The sequence below is a fragment of the Nipponia nippon genome, unplaced genomic scaffold (assembly GCF_047370975.1).
Source record: "Nipponia nippon isolate SJK-2023a ecotype South Korea unplaced genomic scaffold, ASM4737097v1 scaffold_28, whole genome shotgun sequence".
Lineage (NCBI taxonomy): Eukaryota > Metazoa > Chordata > Aves > Pelecaniformes > Threskiornithidae > Nipponia > Nipponia nippon.
This window is the reverse complement of record NW_028262345.1, coordinates 321,842-341,472: the sequence shown is the minus strand read 5'-3', so window position 1 is coordinate 341,472 and position 19,631 is coordinate 321,842. Positions and strand designations below refer to the sequence as shown.

The 19,631-nt window shown below is 58.2% G+C and overlaps 3 protein-coding genes across 6 annotated transcripts in view; 1 reads left to right on the top strand and 2 right to left on the bottom strand.

The window, feature by feature from the left end:
- CDON (cell adhesion associated, oncogene regulated) overlaps positions 1-7,136 on the top strand; it is a 54,977-nt gene extending 47,841 nt beyond the window's left edge. For all 4 annotated transcript variants that reach the window (XM_087763454.1, XM_087763455.1, XM_087763457.1 and 1 more), the window contains exons 19-21: positions 4,419-4,675; positions 5,348-6,315; positions 6,845-7,136. In XM_087763454.1, the coding sequence (XP_087619580.1) occupies positions 4,419-4,675; positions 5,348-5,514 (424 nt within the window). In that variant the 3' untranslated portion in view covers positions 5,515-6,315; positions 6,845-7,136. The remainder of the gene's footprint in view (positions 1-4,418; positions 4,676-5,347; positions 6,316-6,844) is intronic.
- Positions 7,137-7,807: 671 nt separating this feature from the next.
- VSIG10L2 (V-set and immunoglobulin domain containing 10 like 2) lies at positions 7,808-13,649 on the bottom strand. Its single transcript, XM_087763447.1, has 12 exons — positions 13,562-13,649; positions 13,102-13,455; positions 11,689-11,973; positions 10,463-10,738; positions 10,006-10,293; positions 9,489-9,749; positions 9,103-9,402; positions 8,725-9,027; positions 8,318-8,440; positions 8,193-8,217; positions 8,023-8,120; positions 7,808-7,922 (listed from the first exon to the last, which is right to left on the bottom strand). Exons 1-12 carry the CDS (start codon positions 13,614-13,616, stop codon positions 7,846-7,848), a joined length of 2,445 nt encoding a protein of 814 aa, XP_087619573.1. The 5' UTR covers positions 13,617-13,649; the 3' UTR covers positions 7,808-7,845.
- Positions 13,650-14,087: 438 nt separating this feature from the next.
- On the bottom strand, positions 14,088-19,620 carry DDX25 (DEAD-box helicase 25). Its single transcript, XM_087763627.1, has 11 exons — positions 19,437-19,620; positions 19,315-19,356; positions 18,936-19,071; positions 18,748-18,840; positions 18,566-18,668; positions 17,782-17,896; positions 17,235-17,412; positions 16,678-16,915; positions 16,034-16,196; positions 15,728-15,916; positions 14,088-14,930 (listed from the first exon to the last, which is right to left on the bottom strand). The coding sequence occupies exons 1-11, from the start codon at positions 19,582-19,584 to the stop codon at positions 14,869-14,871; spliced, it is 1,467 nt and encodes a 488-aa protein (XP_087619753.1). The 5' UTR covers positions 19,585-19,620; the 3' UTR covers positions 14,088-14,868.
- Positions 19,621-19,631: the final 11 nt, after the last annotated feature.

Genomic DNA, 19,631 nt, shown 5'->3' with positions numbered 1-19,631 from the left:
GATTGCCTCTGGGATGGAATAAAACGAGTTATTCAACCCCCAGAGCTCGTTTCACTCAACAAATCCCTCTGATGCTCTCTAGGAAGCGAGGCAGGTTGGGCACTGGATTGTTTTTCTTTTTTTAAACCTTATTTCCTGTGTTTTCTTCAGTTTTGAGATAACAAAATCATTCCATATGGAGTTTGTCAAATAGGATTTAATTGGTCTTCTGTATTTTACATTTCCTGCCATTCTCTTCGGAACGCCAATGAGCTAGAGTCGCGGCTTTGCTTTCACACCGCTATTCTTTGTAAAACATGGGGTTTGAGGTTCCTCAGGCCTTCAGGAGCAGTTTGGCCAGCCGTGGTCAGTGTGGGACACGTTTTTTGCGTGAGAAAAAGGATTCTTGTATAGAATAAGGGAAAATCTGTCTTCTACGTTGTAGCTGGGAGTCTGGATTTTTATTAGGTTTTTCACTTTTGAGAGTTTTAAAGAAGTTCCAGGCTTCTGACTAAATCTCTGGTTATTTTGATGACTATAAATAGGACAGAGTCAGACACGCTAGACTGCTCCGACTGGTGAATTCTGGATTTTCTCAATCATACTTTGAATTTTCTGTCTTATTAAAATTGTCAGCTGCCTTTAGGTGTACATCTGGAGAAGCTGAGTTGAAATTAAGCTGTTGCTGAAGGCAGAAAACACGTTCACTTTATTGTCGTGGTTTCCCTTTTTAAAAAACCACCTATCATAGGCTTTAAATTCTCCCTCCTTCCGTAAATATACACGGGATAGCGTGATGGAGACGGGCTGCTGCTCGCAGGTGGAGCTGGGCACGCTCGGGACCAGGCTGGTCTCTGGGGAAAGCGAGCTACCGTTCCGTTCCAAGCCAATTGTCCGTTCTCAAGGCAGGCTGCGTAACAGCGGTCAGCGAGGTGTCTGCGACTGGCCGTAATTTGGAACATGCCGTATGCGTTAGGCCGTAATTAAGAGCTCGCTTTCCAGTTTTAAGTATATTTCAATTTTTAATTGCTCTTTTTTTTCTTAAGAAAGCAGGGAGAAAGGGTTCTGTCCTCGGCAACTGTACTGTTCCTCCCAGATGGGTCATCAGCAGGGTCTGAACTTTGAATTTTCACATCCCTGTTCTATATTTGACTGCTTGATAGAGAAACAAGTTGTCCTTTACAGCTGCCTACCCCAGAGGGGACCATTAACCTCCGTTTGGCAGGAGAGCCGCGCAGCCGGGACCGCTCCGTTCCCTTCCTGGTGCTGGGGGAATGGAAGGAGGACATGGGAGAGGGGAGCGGGGAGGACCAGAAACGTGCCTGAAGATTACACCAGGGGCCAGGGAGCTGGATGTGTGGCCGGGGCGAGGAGGAGGAGGAGGAGGAGAAAGGCCCGGTGGGTTAGCCCCCGGTCAAGTCGGTAGGTTTTGGCAAGTGGGAATTTGGGGCTGGAGTCCTGTTTGCGCAGAGAGGACCCGTGCCTCGTCCCACCCTCGAAGTATTGCACCTTGCGTACTAAAACCAGGCAATTCCCTCTGGAAAACACCCGCGCGGTAACAGAGGAAGGCAGGTTCAAGCGGAAACATCTCTAGCAGGGTGCTGGCCTCTAACTCGTGAGCGTCTCAGGTGCACGCGGCCTTGCTCGTACGCTCCACCTCGGCGCCGCTCATTCCCAAATGAGCCCGTTTCCACCGAATTCCTGGAGCTGTCGTTGATTTGGCTTGAATTTAGCAATCGCTTTAATTGTGACCACGTGCAAATGAATCCGAAAGGTTCGGCGTCTTTAATAACTGGCTACCATGGCTGTTTTCAGCAATAGCCATCTCGGAGCGGGTTTTATTATTACGGTGGTGAAATCCCTCGGTCTTCTGTTTAAATTAGCACTTTATGCTCTCGTAACTGCTCGTGGAGGCTTGCCAGAGGTAGAAGTCGCTGAAACGTGGATACCCGCTTTGCTATTGTGGACAAAGCCGGTAAGACGAGTGTGGTTTACGCTTGTTACGTTAGGATTGAGAACTGATTTTTTTTCTTTGGTGCTTTTGCACTAAAACTTTCTGGATACCTGATGGTTGTGGAGGAATTTCTGGATGCCTGATGGTTGTGGAGGAATTTCTGGATGCCTGATGGTTGTGGAGGAATTTACGTTTTTGCAGATCTCTCTTCTTTGCAAACGGGCTTCATCCTGATCAGAAGTCCGAAATACGCGTTTCAAATAAACCAGTGTCGGTCTGTTTTTCCAGCCCTTTAAATCTGAATTATGCTGGTGTGGGCTTTTAAGTCAGATTATAGTTTGGTAGGATTTTAGCACCGAGAAGTGATAGAAAATGTGTTTTCTGCAGCAGGGATTTTACATCGCTGTTCATACACGCTCTGCTCTGGGTATACCAATGGCTGGTTTCCATCGAAATGTGGTTATTTAAGCTTAAAAAGCTGACCTGCTGTCTTGAAACATCGTTCAAGCCTGTGCAGCAATACAAAGCGCTACACCGACCTCTGTATCTTTAAAAAGAAAGCCCCATAAACATGCAAAACCAAACATTTTAAATGGGTTCCTCTAAGAATATTTTTTTAAAATAATAAGCGAGTGCAGTCAAAACCTCTGCGGAAAGAAATGCAAACTAATAAATGGATTTGTTTGAAGACCAGCTGTGTTTCATGTGGATTCTTCAGTGGCTTCTGTGGTATTTTGGTACTTGGAATAATGATTTTGGAGGCGGTTCTGGGAGCGGAAGGACAAAATAGGAGAGCGAAGGTTGGTGCGGCTCCGTCCTCGCCGCGTTCGGGAGGGGAGCGGGCTCCCGGGGCGATCCCGCAGCCGCTGGAGGGATTCCCCCCTCGTCCCCGTGTTTTGGCTTTGCGAGTGAAGCGTCTGCCGGAGGGGAAACTTTTCCTCTAGAAAGTTTTATTTGTGTTATTTGTGGATGTTTTGTTGCTCTTTCAAGTTCTGGCAATATCGATAGTGGTTTTCAGGTGAAAGCCTACACGGAGGCTCCGAGGGAGTTTGTAGGACAAGTCCTTGGAGCGTGATGGTTTTATGCATTGCCGTGACCTTTTTAATGGGATAAAAGTGGTTTCTGGGACTGGGGCAGGACCTTGCTGGGATTGCCAAGCTTAATGTCTCCCAGTTTTAAATCTGCCTGCACTTAATACTTTGGTGCGGGCTCAGCTGCTGACGGCCGATACCCTGTCACTGATGACGTCAAAGTCCATCTTCCCCCCCTCTTTCAGCAATATCACGATCAGCTCGGCTCGGTTTTGGGCCAGAATCCCTCTAAAGAAAGATGCTGTGCTACCAGATAAGCGAGCACCTGGACAGCCATTTCCCAGCTATCGATTCCGATATCTCAAAATGCCAGTGCTTAGGTAGCATCCCAGTAAGAACCAGCTACCTGTAGCAAGATGCCTTAGGCTTCTCACCCTGAGCAGAACAGGCGATGGATCTATTTAAATTTGGCAGCAAAACCAAAAAAATTAACGCTCCGAGTTGTATCCGTATAAGCATAAAAAAACACCTTGAAGCCTGTTTAGCCTTCGCGGGAGCGTTTCGGGGTATCTCTGCCTCGCGGTGGGCGTGAAGGCTCTCCCTCCTCATTTCGACGCTTTTCTCTTATCTGCGGATCCATCTCTGTTCTGCGCCGCAAAACACGGAGCCTTTTGGGGGCTAGTTGCCCAAAGGTGATGGCAACCGTACAAGTGAACCTTTTGCGGTAATTATGGGTTTGTATAAAACCACACCGAAGCGTGATTTTTTTTTGGGCTTTCCTACCTAGGAATTGCTTATATAAATGTTCGCTGAGGCCACGTTGTTCGCGGGGCTCCAAACGCCGTCGGTGTTTTCCCTGCTTGCTGCAATGGTCTCGTAAGGTCCAGCTCCTTTTTGTTTAAAGGTTAAATAGCTTGGCTGTACAACTGTTTTAGCAGTTGAACTTCAATTTCACAGCCTTACGCATGTATTATAGGGCCACAACCGGAGTTACACAGCGGGGGGGGTGTGGGGGGTGTGTTATATTTATAATATTGCAGATATTTTTCTAATTTGCGTTGACTCTGATAACGCTTAGTATTTATTTTCCAAGGTACTTAAGTTTGCTGTTTGGGTTTCAAACTTGAGCTCTTTTTCTTGGCAGCGAAAACCTGTTTTACGGGGCTGCCTTGATGGAGAAATGGACTCGCGAGTCAGGTCATCGGGTCACAATCGATGGGGGAAGTAACCGAGCGCGTGTGTTGAACGTTTTCGGCTGTCTGTTGGGATTAAAAGATGCTCGATCCTTTTCTTAATGTCAGAATCGATCGAAAAATAGATGTAAAACTGATCTGGCAAGCTGTCTGACTCTTGTTACGGCGAATAACGTGTGGTAAAGTACTTAAAAATTGCAGATAAGCGGTGGAAAGAAGCAGCTCTGAGTAACCCCGCTTTGGCTTGTGTCCCGTCTGCAGGTGTTTCACCAAAAGCAACGGCGCTTTCGGCAGCAGCGCGCTGCCCGTCGTGCCCATCGTAGCACCTTATCAGCAGGACGGTTTGGAGATGAAACCTCTGAATCACCACGTCATGGTGGCCATGTGCTTGGCCTCCGCCCTCCCGGAGTGCAGCGCCCGGCTGGAGGAGGACGGCACGGAGAAAGCGGAGCAGCCTTCCGCCCAGCATGCCTGCTGTCCAGACGGCATCAACCGGCTCTCCGCGGATTACACGGACGGTGAGGCATTCCGGAGAGGATAGCACCCAGCTTTGAAGCTGAAAATACTCTATAGGACAGCTGTAGGGTGCTTAATTTATTGCAGAGAAGCTAGTAATTAAGCCCACAGAAGACCTGGCTTTTTGAGAAAGACTAAGCGTTCCGCCTTTCCCGTCGTGGAAAATAGCGGCGATGCTCAGGTGCCTGTGGCTGTCGTGTCCTTTTGTGATCGATGCTCCTAAACGGAGCTCGCGGAGCAGGCGCGCTCCGGATAACGAGGCTGTGACTGATTTATGCTGGCTCGCGGTTGCCTGCACCTACGGCATACCCGTGGGCTCCCAAAACTGCTGAAATGCTACCGAATGGAGTTCTCCCCTAACGAGCAGGCATCCGTGACGGCCTAGAGCCGTCCCGTGGGCAAGGGCAGGCACGGAAACGTAGGTGGGAGTTGGACAGACCTAATCGGCGTGGCCTCTTCGATCTCGGTGCCGTCGGCGTGCTCGGATAGAGCCGATGCTCGGAGCTGTTGCCTTGTTTTGTGCCTGGTACGGCGGGAGCGAGCCTGAGCTCAACGAGCATCACCCACTTTTATTCATCTGAATTTTTTGGGTCCGTTGAGCTGAAAGAGGAGATGATTACTTAAAAAACAACCAACCCCACCAACAACCAACCCACCCTGCTTTTGCTTTGCAGGTGACAACTGCGTGCACTCGGAAACATCGAACCACATTTTGAGCTGGAGCCCCCTTATTCTGCAGCCTGTTTCGAAGGACTGTAAGGAAAAACCAGGATGGGATTCATCCGGCGTCACCTTAAACAGCTCGGGGGACCTTCGGCAGCTCCAGCTGCAGGAAACCTGAGGAAGCGACCGTTGTCCCCACTTAACGCCAGTAACTGCACAGCAGAGTCGCTGAAAGGGAGTGATGGAGGGATGTTAATTATAACAGAGAGAGTCACTATTTATTTTTTTGTAGTAGTGTCATATGAATGTACCTTGTTTTGAAAAATGGTTGCCTTTTTATATTATTTATGCCTTGAAATGCCGTTTTTTGTTCTTGTTTCCCCCCCACCCCACCCCACGCACCGCGAAACTAGCCTGGTTATGTGTATAAAAAAGAATTGTAATAATATAAAGAACAACGATGGGAAATACGGAGTGTGTTTTCCGTGGCGTGTTAGCAGCGCGAGAAGCACTTCCCAGGAGTCCGATACCGGGATTTAGCCAAGCGGCTCCGATGCTTACGACCGATTGCTGCCGCCTCCCTGGCAGCTCGGCATCGTGGTACTCGAACCCTCCTTTCCATGAACGCCTCCCGTCCTCTTTCGGTTTCTCTGGGAAGAACCCGGTGGGTAAATAAGAAAATAAATATGAAAAATGAACCTCGGCTGAGTCGGTGCAGCGCGGCGTGAGAAGCGGAGCTGAGTTTGGCGAGTATTTGTGTCTTTAGGTCTTTGATAACCCTTAGGTTTGCAGATGTGCGGATGAAAATCCAGCCCGTCTCGCTTCCAGGAGACAAAATCCGGTTCGACTGCGCTTGGAACTCCTTGCTTGGAGGGAATATTAACGGCGTGAACAAGCCTCCGAAAGAAACAAGTCGTGTTGAAGCAGCTCCCTGCGCACAGCTGTAAGAAACCCGCCTGCCCCTCGGAAACGGCATGATGTAGGTGTTGCAGCGTTAACTGCAGGGTTTGGGTGGGGCGGTTTGTTTTTATTCTTCCTTTCCAAATTTAATCAGAGTAAATAAAACAAACCGGTGCTTGTTAAGCACTCCTCCCCCCCCCCCCCAAAAAAAAATCAAGAGCGCATAACCCCAGAAATGAGGCGCATAAATCACACTTAGGGCCGCCCCGAGGCGACGCGTGTGCGGCCGCCTTTTCGCCCAGCGAGGATTATTTTTTTTTTTTTCCAGCCGACCCCGGCTGCGGGGCTGGGAAGGGAGGGAGCGATGCCGGCCCTGGCTGGAACTGCTGCAAACCCCTCGGGGAGCAAAGGCGCTGCAGGTGCAGCCAGCCGCTCCGCGAGCGACGGCGGGGTTTGGGGAGCGATTTTCTCTTCAAGGAGGCAGCTCTTGCGGTCTGCTTTGGTAGCAGCATCTCTCCGTGGGCCGTTTTAAGTGTTGGGGTGGGTTTTTTTTTTTCCTTTTATTGTATTATTTATAAATAAATGAATTTTTTTGCCTTTGTTTTTAGGGTTCTGCGTCTGTGGGCTTCGACTTCCACTTCCACCCATGGGCTTCGACTGCCACCTACCCCGGAGCCGCTGCAAAACCCCGCTCCTCCCTCTTCATTTATCTCCTCCTTTCCTAAACCCGGCCTTCTCCGCTGGATTTTTTCCTTCGCAAGACCTGCTGCAAGGCTTTCCCCGGTTCCCGCTGGAGAATTGGCAGGCGAGTGGTTGGGTTTTACCCCTGGCTGCTTTGTTTCCTCCAAACGCTGCGATTTAACCACGTTTTTAAGCACTCGCTCCCCTTGATCATGGTTGTGTCGCGTAAAGACGCTATATTTTCCTAAAAAGCTGTAATATTCCTTTGGAAATTATATGTATTTTGAAGCGATGGAGTTTTTGCAGGGTTTTGGGGTTGGGGTTGGGTTTTTATGGAAAAAACCATCACTAATGGCCATTTTTAACCTCCTGTGGTTTGACCTGAAACCGGGGAGTTTGGGGTGAAGACGAAGACCCCTTCCCCACCCCACCACAGCTTTGTGGTTGTCTTCCCACCGCGTAAAAGTCAGCGTGGTCCCAAAACAGTATCCACGCCTGCGGATACAGTATCCACGCGAGCGGAGCTTCGGCCCTTGGGGTTTTTTTTCCTCCCATGGGTGAGAAAGTATTTATTTTAGCCTAAATATTTATTTTTAGCTCCAGAAGTAACTGAAGTCTCAAGGCTGACCTGGAGGGGTTGTTGCCGGGAGTCGCCCAGCTCATCCCGGGAAAAATCCTTTTGAATTTTTAAATATCGTAAAGAAGCAAAACCCCTTGGCCACCAGCCCCAAATTTTTGTGACGGGGCTGTTTTCGCTGATATTTTTCCAGCTGCTGAGTTTTGACTTCAGCAGCATCACAGGAGCCGAGGCTTGGGAGACGTGTCCGCTCTTCCCGGCTTTATTTATGGGAAGGGAGGAGCGGGATGCGGCACAGGCAGGCAGGGAACAAGGGCAGGAGCGGGAAATAAAGAGGAAAAGGCGGAAGGGTCACGGCGTTGCCGTCACGGTGATGGTGACGTTAACCGGTGGGTCGGCGGTGGCATCCGGCGGTGCCGAGAGCGGCTCTGCGAGGGGTGGGAGAGCCGCTGGTGGCACCGGGTGGGTGCTGGGTCACCGGGGCGGGTGGCTGAGCGCTCGGCCCGCCCCGTGGGTGCTGTTACCTACCAGGGGCAGCCGCTGCCGGTGCTGCTCCGTCCTCCCTGCTTGCGGCTGTTTCGGCATCCTCCGGCGTGCCGATGGGCTCCTGGGTGCCGGGACTGGCCCTGGGGGGGACAGGGCCGGTCTCACCGGCACTGGGGTGCGGCGGCCATGGGGCAGGGGGCTTTGGGACTCACGTGTGGAAGAGCAGGTCATGCAGCCCTGGGGACGGACGGACAGACAGACGGGAGGCGTGGGCGTCCAGGGTCCTGCTGTGGCCCCTGCCGAGCCCCCCCCCCCCCCCCCAGACCTTGGCACTCACGGGGGAGGGTGTCCCGGTGGCGGGCCACCCAGCGCACGGCCAGCAGCGACGACGCGGTGGCCACCAGCATCCCTGCCACCGCCGCCCCTGTCACCGCCGGGTAGGCCTCGAAGGGAGGCTCGGCTGAAAGAGAGGGGCTGCTGTCAGCCCCTCCCCCCCAGGGTAATTAGGGTAACGAGGCACCTGTGTGTGAGCCACGCGGAGGGAGAGGAGGGAGCGTGGCAGGCAGCAGGCACCCCCAGAGCCTAGAAGGGCGGAGGGAAGCGGGAGCCTGTGCCTGTTTACTCTGGAACCTACTGATGGCTGCTCGCTCTTGGCTCCTCAGCTCCACTGGGATGCAAAGGTCGCCCTTCTCCACTCAAACCCTGCTCTGCCCCCACGGAGCAGCATTCCCCACCCCACTTCACCTGGCGTCTGCACCTCGGAGGGGTGCCCGGCCGTCCGGTGGTTGACAGCCAGGACGCGGAAAGCGTAGACCACGGCCGGGTCCAGCCCCCCCAGGCGCCGGTCGCGGGAGTGGGGCTCGATGTCGCCGGCGGCCGTTTCCCAGGGGCCGGGCGCCCGCCGGGGGGGTTTCTTGGCTTGGCGCCGCTGTACCACGAAACCGGTGAGGTTGCCGGTGCCCTGCGTCCGCCACTCCAGCCGCACCTCGGTGCGCGCCCGCGTGTACCGCAGCTTGCTGATGGTGACGTTGGGGGGGGGCGGGTACCCTGCGGCGAGACGGCGCCCGGCAGGAGGGGGCTGACCCCCAAGCCCACCCCGGGGATCCCCCTCCCAGGACTCACGGTCCACGCGGAGGCGGACGGGGAGGCTGGCGGTGCCCACGGCGTTGGCCGCGGCGCAGCGGTAGACCCCGCCGTCCCCCGGCCACTCGGTGTCCCCCACGGTCAGGTTGACCCATGCTTCTCCCCGTTCCAACCGGTACTTGGCCAACCCCGGCGTCACCTCCCGCTCCTTGGGGTCATACCAAACCACGGTGGCGCCAAGACTGGCGGCACCACCGCCGCGCCGCCGGCACGCCAACCGTGCCTCGCCGCCCTCCAGCACTGCCACCTCGCTCCTCTCCGCCTCCAACTCGGGGACCCCTGCGCGGCGAGAAGCGGGGGGGACGGTAGGGATGTGCGACCCCACCGCGGCACGGCGAGGGCACCGGGGGCTGGATCCGGCTTACCCAGCCGGAGGCGGCACTCGGCGCCGGCGGCCCGTAGCGGGTGGGCGGCCGCGCAGACGAAATCCCGGCCCCCCAAGCTGCCGTTGGCGCTCAGCACCAGGATGGCGGCGGAGGGCGAGGGGTCCCCTAAGGCCCGGCCCCCGCTATCCCGCCAGCGCAGGGTGACCGGCGGCGTCCCCCCCTCCCACCGGCACCGCAGCATCACGTACTCGTCGCCCTTGGTAGCCGCCGCCGCGCAGGAGGGGCCGCCGGCCGGGACCCCTGCGGGACGGAGAGGCGTCGGGGCGGGCACCGTGATGCCGAAGTATCCCCCCAAAATGGAGACCCCCCCCCCGCCGTGCCGTGGGGACCCCCATTTTGGAGCAAGCTGGGGTTGCTGGAGGTGCCAGCCAAGGCGGCGTCACCATGGGGTGCCCGTGCCACGGCGTGGCCATGGCACGGGGGTCACCGCAGCTTTGCTGTGCCAAGGGGGGGGTCAGGAGGGGATTTTTTTGGGGGGGGACCCGTCGGCACTCACACAGGGTGGTCCCGCACGCGGCCCCCTGCGGCAGCGCGGGGTGGGAGGCCAGGCAGGAGAAGGAGCTGCCGTTCCTGGTGGCTGCCCCTGGCTGGATGCTGGTGGCCATGGAAAAACTCATCCCCATCACCCCCTCTTCCTCCTCCTCCTCCTCCTCCTCGGGGGGCCCGGGGCCCACCCAGCGCAGCCGCGCCGGGGGGAACCCCCCCAGCCAGCGGCACCGCAGGGCCACGGCCCGCAGGTCACCGGTGGCCAGGGCGGAGCAGCTGGGGCTACCGGCCGGTGGATCTGCAGAAGACCATTGGCGCTGGCGTAGGGTGGGGCTGTCCCCACCCCGCTTTTACTCCCCCCCCCCCCAAATCGCCCCTCGCACCCACGTCCTCACCGGGGAGCCGCTTTGGTCCGTGTCACCCCGGGGGGGACCCACGGGGCCACCCCCCGTCTGGGGGTTACTTACAGTAGACGGTGAGGAGGATGGTGGCCTGGGTGCGGGTTTGGAGGTGGGTGTTTTCGGCCAGGCAGGTGTAGGTGCCCGCCTGGGCGCGGGCGATGGCGGCGATGACGTAGGTCTGGCCGGTGTGGACCTGGGAACCGTTGTGGAGCCAGACGTAGCGGCTGGGGGGGTTGGAGGGAGCCAGGCAGCTCAGCACCACGTCCTCCCGCTCGCCCGCCGAGAAGCCCCCCTCTTCGGGGGAGAAGGGCTCCACGCTGATGGCGGGCGCGTCGGGGCCGTCTGCGGTGACACGGGGGTCCCTTAGCCACGGGGATGTCCCCGCCGAGGGGACGCGGCCCTCCCCGGGGCATCCTCCCGCTGGTGGGAAACTGGCTTGTGAAGCCTCCTTAGAAAGGGTCCGTGGACATACCGTGGCGCGTGGTGGCCGTAGGCACACCATGCCGGCACGGTGGCTGTGGAGGTGGCACAGTGTGTGGTGGCCGTGGCCACAGGATAGTGGCGTGGTGCTTGGTGGCCATGGAGGCACTGTGGTGGCACGGTGCTTGGTGGCCATGGATGTGCCACGGTGCACGGTGGCCATAGGCACACCATGGTGGCCGTGGAAGTACCGTGGCAGCAAGGGGCATGGTGGCCATGGACATGTCATGGTGGCCGTGGATGTACCATGGTGGCCACGGAGGCGTCATGGTGGCAGGGTGTATGGTGACCATGGCCATACCATGGTGGCCACGGAGGCATCATGGTGGCCATGGATATACTATGGTGACCACAGAGGCATCACGGTGGCCAGGTATATAGTGGTCATGGACATACCATGGTGGCCATGGAGGCATCGTGGTGGCCATGGACATACCGTGGTGGCCATGGAGGCATCATGGTGGCAGGGTGTATGGTGGCTATGGCCATACCATAGTGGCCATGGATGTACCATGGTGACCACGGAGGCATCACGGTGGCTGGGTATATGGTGGCCATGGAGGCATCGTGGTGGCCATGGCCATACCGTGGTGGCCGTGGAGGCATCATGGTGGCAGGGTGTATGGTGCCCATGGCTGTACCATGGTAGCTATGAACGTACCATGGTGGCAGGGTGCTCGGTGGCCACGACCATACCCTGGTGGCCACGGTGGCATCTTCAGCCCTGAGGATGCCCCCATGGCTGGTGCCCCAGCCCCCCGCCTTGGGGCAGCCCCCCCCGGGCAGGTGGGCCCGAGCCCCGGGGCACTCACAGACGATGTCCAGGTAGACGGGCTCGCTGGTGCGGTTGTTGACCTCGTTGCCCACGGTGCAGGCGTACCAGCCGGCGTGGCTGCGGTTGGCGGGCGTCAGCCGCAGCTCAGCCCCGGAGCCCCCCAGCCCCGCGGGGGAGGCTGAGGGACCCTCCCGGGGCTCCCGGTGCTGCCAGGAGAAGCTCAGCGGCGCCGTCCCCTCCCGCACGGCGCAGGTCAGGGCCACCGCCGCCCCCTCCGCCGCCGCCGCCGCCGTCGGCCGCACGAAGGGCTTGGAGACGGGCACTGGGGGCACCGAGCCGTGAGCGGCCCCCGAAGCTGCCGGCCCCTTGCCCTGGTCCTGCTGGGAGCCCCCAGGCCCCTCCTGTCCCACCCGGGGCTGAGCTTGCCAGCCCAGACCTGGGCTAGTGACGTGCTGTAGCGGCTAGCAGGATGGCTAGTGAGAACATCTGCTGGCTAGCGAGGGGGTGTCCTGGCCGTGGGCATAGGGACGAGCTGGAGCAGCAATGTACGGGCTAACGAGACCAGTTATGGGCTACTGGGTCGGCCAGGGTAAGGAGATGGGGATGGCTAGTGGGCTAGTAGGGCACTATGCTGGCTAGTGAGGTGCCATGTTGGCTAGTGGGGTTCTACTTTGGCTAATGGGGCACTTCCTTGGCTAGTGGTGAGCTACGTTGGCTAGTAGGGTGCTGTGTTGGCTAGCACGGCACTACATTGGCTAGTGGAGTGCTACATTGGCTGGAGGCAGGGGAGTTCACTGGCTAGTGGGGTGCTTTGCTGGCTGGTGGGGCTCTACTTTGGCTAATGGGGCACTTTGTTGGCTAGTGCAGTGCTACATTGGCTCGTGGGGGCGCAATGTTGGCTAGTGGGGTGCTATGTTGGCTAGCACAGCACTACATTGGCTAGTGGGGTGCTTTGCTGGCTGGTGGGGCTCTACTTTGGCTAATGGGGCACTTTGTTGGCTGTTGAGCGCTACGCTGGCTAGCGGTGAGCTACTTTGGCTAGTAGGGTGCTGTGTTGGCTAATGGGATGCTATGTTGGCTAGTGCAGTGCTACATTGGCTCGTGGGGGTGCAATGTTGGCTACTGGGGTGCTTTGCTGGTTAGTGGGGTGCTACATTGGCTGGTGGGGCACTATGTCGGCTAGTGGGGCTCTATGTTGGCTAGTGGTGCCCTTCGGTGGCGAGTGGGCCACTACCTTGGCTAGTGGGGCTCTACACTGGCTAGCGGCATGCTTCATTGACTAGGGGGGCCCTTCGTTGGCTAGTGGGTTGCTTCATTGGCTAGTAGCACGCTACGCTGGCCACTGGAAGACTCTCTCGGCTAGCGGATGAGGGGATGCTTCACTGCGAGCCAGGGGAAGGCGTCGGTGGCTAGCGGGGGCCCCCGGGGAGGATGCCGGCCGGTGGCTTACCCAGGACGCGCAGGCGGACGGCAGCGTAGGCGACGCGGAGCCGGCCCGGCTCCGGGAAGAGCCCCTGGCAGAGGAAGCGGCCCCGGGCGGCCGCCCGCAGCTCCCGCAGCTCCAGCGTCCCGTTGCGCAGGCTCACCCGGCCCAACGTCCCCGCGCCGGCGGCCACCGCCGCCTCCCGGCCCGAGCCCACCGCCACGGCCCGCGGCGGCCCCGAGCCCTCCGCCGCGAAACTCCAGAAGACGGCCGCCGGCGGTGCCGATGCCGCCGGCCCGCAGCTCAGCTCCACCGCCCGGCCCCGGACCCCCGTCACCGTCCGCTCCTCGTAAGCCGCCTCGCCGGCCGCCAGCGGCTGAGCTGGCCGCGGGGCGCAGTGAGTTGGTCAGGTCTCTGCTCGCCCCCACCCCCCCCCCCCCCCCATCCCCGGGGAATATTTTTGGGGGGAAATCGGGTCTCTGCTCACCCCCCGCCAGCGCCGGCAGCAGCCAGAGGATCCAGGTCCCCCTCCGAGGCTCCATGGCGCCATGTCCGGCACCGACGCCGAAGCAGGGCTGCGCTCTCCGGTTACCCCTGGCTAATTAGGCCCGGCCCTGATTAACCGTTAATTATTTATAAACCTCCTGCCGGGGACGGCGGGGAACCCGACGCCGCTGCCCGCCTCGGCCCCTGCAATCTCAGGGCCGAGGACGGGCACGCTCGTTGCAGGAGTGGCAGCACCACCTCCTTCCCCTCCCCGGGGGGAAATTTATTCCTGTTCAAACCCCCCCACCCCCTCCCAAAACCAAATTTTTGGGCTAAAAGAGGAGAAAATCTACTCGCCTCGATGGAAAACGCGGGGTCGGGGAGCCGGGGGAAGCCGGGCGGCCAGCGGGGTTTGATATTTCATCTCCCGCTCTCCGCCGCGCCCCGGCCCATCAAACATTCATCACAACGCTGTAAGGCAACGCCGGCAGCTGAAATTCCCCTCAAAACAGGGCGTTGGCACAAAATTATCCCCAAATCTTCGGTTATTTTTATTATTTTTTTTTTTTGTGAGCGTCTTTCCAGGGGAGGCCGTTGGCACCTTGGCGAGTGAGGGAGCTTCGTCAGGGCAGGGAGCGCCGATAACGCGGCGGGGGGGGCGGGGGGGGAATAAAAATTCCCAAAAAAGATTCCCAAACGCGGGCAACGCCTCCGCTCGCGTTTTTCTGCCCGTACAGATCAGGCTTGGAAAGAAACTGGAAAAGGCGAAGCGAGGGGAGCGGGAGGGGAAGCGGGCGAACGACACCGTTGTCAACGCTTCGACCTAATAAAAATCCTTCCGCCAGGAAAATAAGCGAGGAATTTCACGGGGCTTTGGCGGATTCATGCTGCCATCTAGCGAGACGGGGGGGGATTTTTTTATAACTCGCTCCTCTCTCCCAATTTTTTTATTTTTCCTTATGGTTTTCTCCGCACTTTTGCTGGCCGCCTGCCGCTGTCACCTGGAGACGAGCAGATTTTTGGGGCCGGTTACCGGGCTTTACCCGTTTTCTGACCACTCCGAGTGCCCCTGGGACTCATTTTTGAGGAAAAGAAAATTCCCCGGGGGATTCCTCGAGCCACGGCTATAAAAACCTCAGGGATACAACAAGGAACAAACCCAAGGACGATAAATCCCGGGGTCTGAGGGTTAAAACATCACAACGCAACCAAACAGTTTTGAGAGAACCGGGAAACTTTCCCCTGTGGCTTTTCCTCCCGTTTTGAACCAAAACTCGGATCTGGGCGGAGCAAATCCCCGTTCCTCACTCAGTTTTCGAGCTTTTCCAGCTCATCCATGTCGTCCGGGTCCAGCTGCTTGATCTTGGTCTCTGCAGGAAGGAAAAGAAAGGAAATGGTCAGCGTTTGGCCTGAGCAGGGTAAAACCAGAGCTCAGCCACCCCGCGAGCCGGCGTTTGCCGGGGAAAAAGGAAAAGCCGGCTCGCCGGGAGTTCATCCGCTTGGATTTTCATCCCGTGGAAAACCCACCCCCGGGGCTCCTTTGGCTAATTCTGGCCGTGGCTGCGGTCGGAGTCGCCCACCTCGTGGTTATTCGAGCTGCTCGTCGCGGTTGTCCCGACCCTTTTGCCGCTCAGAAAATAAAAATCTCGGGTTTTTAATTTCAAGGAGAAAACAGTTCAGCAGCTCCGAGGTTTTCTGCACGCCGAAAGGTTTCGATAACCTTCTTTTCCCTACAAATCCCAGGGAAAACAGGCACCGGGATTTGAAAAGCCACCAGTGCAGCCACGGCACCTGGCAAATCCCATGAAAAATCCTCTTGACGTTTAGGACGGACGATGGGTTTGCGGTCGGGAAAGACCCGCCGGCTTCTCCCCCGCAGCCGGGGCTGAGCTAAGCTCCCCCACCACGGATTTGCAGGATAAAGGCAGATAAAATGCCTGAAAGAGGGAAAAATAAAAGAGGTGCTGAGGCATCCCGGGTACTTGCGACGTCCCTTCCGAGTCACGCCCAACCTCCGAGGCTGCTGCTCGGAAAATCTGGCTGCTAGGGGATAAAAAATAAACCCGAAAAGGGCGAGCGGGAGGAAGAGCAGCCCGCCGCGGTCCGTTTGCGGATGGAAAAAGAGCCGGAGCGGGATCGGCGGTCCCCAAACGGCGCGGATACTCACGGAAATGCTCCTCGATCGTCTGGATGAGCCCCACGTTCTGGCTTTCCACCATGCTGAAGGCGACGCCCTTTTTCCCAAAGCGTCCCGTTCGCCCGATGCGGTGGAGGTAGGTCTCGAAATCCGGCTCGTTCTTCTGATCCGTGGGGAGGCTGAAGTTCACCACGACGGTGACCTGCTGCACGTCGATCCCTGAAAAAAAAGAGAGAGGGATCGGAGCGGGGAGGATCCCTCGGCTGCCACCGGAAGAACCCGAGGCCGGGAAGCGCGTTTCACCCCATCGAGGAGCGCTGGATTTTCCGGAGATACCTCTGGCGCAGACGTTGGTGGCGATGAGGACCTTCTCCTTCCCGTCGCGAAAGCGCTGGATGACGTTGGCCCGTTGGGCTACCGTCAGCTCGGCCGTCAGGATGGCTACCTGGTGCCCGTCCCAGCTCATCTCCACCGCCAGCCAGTCCGCGCTCCTCCGAGTCTGGAGGCGCGCGGGGAGAGGCGGGCTGAGGTTTCGCAGCGGCTCTGCCGTCGCCCCGCTCGCTCCCGGCCAACCCTTCTCCGATATTTTTCCCCCCCCGCCTCTCCCGAGCCCCCTGCGCTTTTCCAGGGAGCTCCCGGCGCTTTTTAACACCTCAAAATAAGGCAATAAAACCGAGGCGGATGAGCAAGGAGCCTCTGTCGGGACACGCAGCGCAAAGGGCGAGGAAAAACGGCGCGTTTTCCGTGCGCCGGCGACCGCGGAAGCCAGTCCCAACCGAAGAAGAGATGCCGTTCGAACTAAAAGCTGCTTTTAAACGACGGCAAAGACTTTCCCCACCCTTCCCGGGGGTTCGCTCCTTGATTTTGAGGGTCTCAGGAGGAGCCCCCCCGCATCCGGACTGTAAAAAACGACCCCTTTCTGTTATCGCCGAGGGCAAAGGCATCGATTTCTCCTCCCCGGGCAGGCTGAGGCGCTTTACCTGGCAGAAGATCATGGCCTGGCCGACGGTGATGCTGCCGTAGATGTTGCAGAGGGCTCGGTACTTCTCCTCCCTGCTCCTGCACACGAAGAAATACTGCCTGATGTTGCTGAGGGTGAGCTCTTCCTCCCGCAGCTTTATCACGATGGGGTTGGAGACGATTTGCACGGCGAAGGCCCGCACGGTTTCCTTGAAGGTGGCTGAGAAGAGCAGCATCTGGCAGCCCTTGGGTAAAGCCCTGGAGCGGAGAAAAAGGATTCGTCAGCCCGGGAGAGCAGCCCGGTGCCCTGAAAAGGGAAAAAAAAAAAGCTAATTTAAGCTGATTTTGTGTCGCTTTCAACAGAAAGGGAACCCAACCCCCGGGCTGGAAGGGCTCAAAGGAAAGGGAAGCGAGGTAAAAAGCTTCCCGCGTCTCTCACGGACGGGGTTTTACAGAAAGGACTCACGTTTCCCCCGATATCACAGGGACGCTCTCCTTCGCTGCCGATTCAGCTCGTTTGGTGACCGATTCCCTCAAAGCCGAGGGAAGCGCGATGCCAGCCGTCAGGAACACTCACCTCTGAACGCGAATGCTTTGATAGGAGAGGCCCTGAGTGTCGATCATGATGTCGGCTTCATCCAGGACGAACATGTGAATCTTTTTCACGTCTACGACTCGCCGTTTGAAACACCAGTCCAGCATCGTCCCCGGCGTCCCGATGACGATCTGCTCCTCCAGCGCGGAGCCCTGCGGAACTGCGAGAGAGGGTGAGGAAATGGCACCCGACCGCTTCCAAACGCAACGCGTTTCTGCCGGTTTATCCCTCGGTTATGTCGGATTCCGGCCTTTGAGGGGGGATCGTCGCAAAGCGGAGCTTGGGATTAAAGCTGCAAGCAGGGCTGACACTTCCCTACGGCCGTGGCGGGGTGGAAACCAGGAAGGGGAAGCCTGGAAGCAACCAGCGCTCGTGGAAAAGGCTCCTTAGCGGGAGAAGGGAATACGGACGCGATTTTACGCGCCTTCGCGGCGGTCTGTGCGGCTCAAGGCTCCGAGAGAGGCTCCCTGCGCTCACTGAACGCTCCCGTCACGGCGCCGGTAGCTCCGCTCGGCGCGACCGGACTCACCTCGGTTTCCCCGGACAGCGTACGTCACCTTGATGTCGGCGCAAAACCGCCCGATGGTCTCGATCACGCGCCCGATTTGCAGGGCCAGCTCGTAGGTGGGAGCCAAGCAGAGGCACTTGGGGGGAGAGAAGAGAGCGGTCAGGGGAGAAACGCCTCGTTTAAAAGTCGAGGGCAGGCGAGGAGGCGTTGCGAAGGGATGGGAAGAGCACGGGAAAATCCCACGCCGCTAAAATCCCCCGAAAGCGGAGGGGGATCGGGCAGTCGGTCCCGTCGGGAGGTTGCGGAGCTGGGAACAGCGCAGAGCTCGAGGGATGTAGGCAGGAAAAATGTCGCTGTGGTTATTTTTGAGGGGGGAAATTTGCCTCCTGAAGCACGGGGCAGTTCGTTTCTGCGCCCGGGTTTAAAGCGACGGCTTAAATCAGCCCGGACGCTTGAGAGGAGAGGCTTTAAATGGCAGTAACCAGCTCGCAAAGCGGATTCTGCAGGCAGAGAGGCGACGAAAGCCACCGGGAAACCAGCAGCCTCTGCAGTTGCTTTTCAAAATTTAAATTCCAGGATACCTAAAGCCTGGCTTAATCCAGCGCTAACAAGTAAAAGTCCCTCCCGTTAGCGGGCACCACGCCTTCTGTCCTACCTGCTGCTGCGACGCTACCTGGCGTTTTATCGTCCCCTTCCAGCGGATAAAATCGGAGACGGGGAGAAAAACCAGAGCTCTGCCGCCAGGCAGCGTCTCGAGGGCTTGGGCAAACCCCTCCTGCCATCAGCTTTCCCTTTCCTACGTTACCTGCGGGTATTTCTCAGCGGCATTAACTCTGCTCAACATCGCCAAGACAAAAGCTGCCGTTTTCCCTGTCCCTGACTGGCTCTGGGCAATCAGATTTTGGGGCCTGCAAGGCAAAGGCTGCTTAGCGAAGCGCGAGGGTCGGGCGTTCCCCGGATCGGCATCCCGAGGGCGTTACTACTCACGGATACGCCAGCATGATCGGCAGAGCCGTCTCCTGGATTTTGGACGGTCTGTTGAAGCCCATGATGTAAATCCCCTTCAAAAGCTCCTGCTTCCTGTAAAAAAAAAAACAAACAAACAACAAAAAAAAGGCATGAAAAAGGGTCCGTTTGGGGAAGGGCGGCGGCTTTGGCGGGCGCTGGCGACTCACAGGGGCAGCTCTTCGAAGGTTTTGACGGAGAAGAGCGGGGAGCTGGGGTCCCGCTGCAGGATCTCCACGCGGTGACTGGACTCCACCAGGGAGGTGCGGATCAGCTTGTTGAGCAGGGAGGTTTCCGCCGAATCCGCTGGGAAAAAGGCAAGAGCTCGTGAAAAGAAAAAAAAAAAAAAAAGACGGCTTTTTATGAGAAAAATCTCCCCGTTCCTGCAAATGCGGGGGTCTCCGGCCGCCCCCTCTCCCAGGGACCCCCGCCCCCACCGCTAATGACCGCTGTGTAATTAGTGAGTAATGAGCTGCAGAACCCCCTCCCTGCCTCAGTTTCCCCCCCGCTCTGCTTCAGGACGAGGCCCCGGGGGCCGTAGGGACCCACCTCTGTCTTCCTCCTCCTCCTCCTCCTCATCGCCGCGGCCTGCTGAGGGGGGAGAAGCGGGGGCGGTTGGAGGCCGAGGCCCGGGGCCCTCCCTCCGGCGGGGGCCGAGGCCTCGCCCTTACCCCGGCGGCGCAGGAAGGGGTCCCGGCGGGGCGGCGGGGGGCAGAGCCCGGGGGGCTGTGGCGGGGGACAGAGGCCGCCGTTAGCGGGGAAGGGGGCGAGGCCCCGGGGGGCGGTGGCAGCCCCGGCCCGCTCCCCCCCTTCCGCCATCTTGGCCCGGCTCACGGCCGTTCGCGCGGGACGGCGCCCCCTGGCGG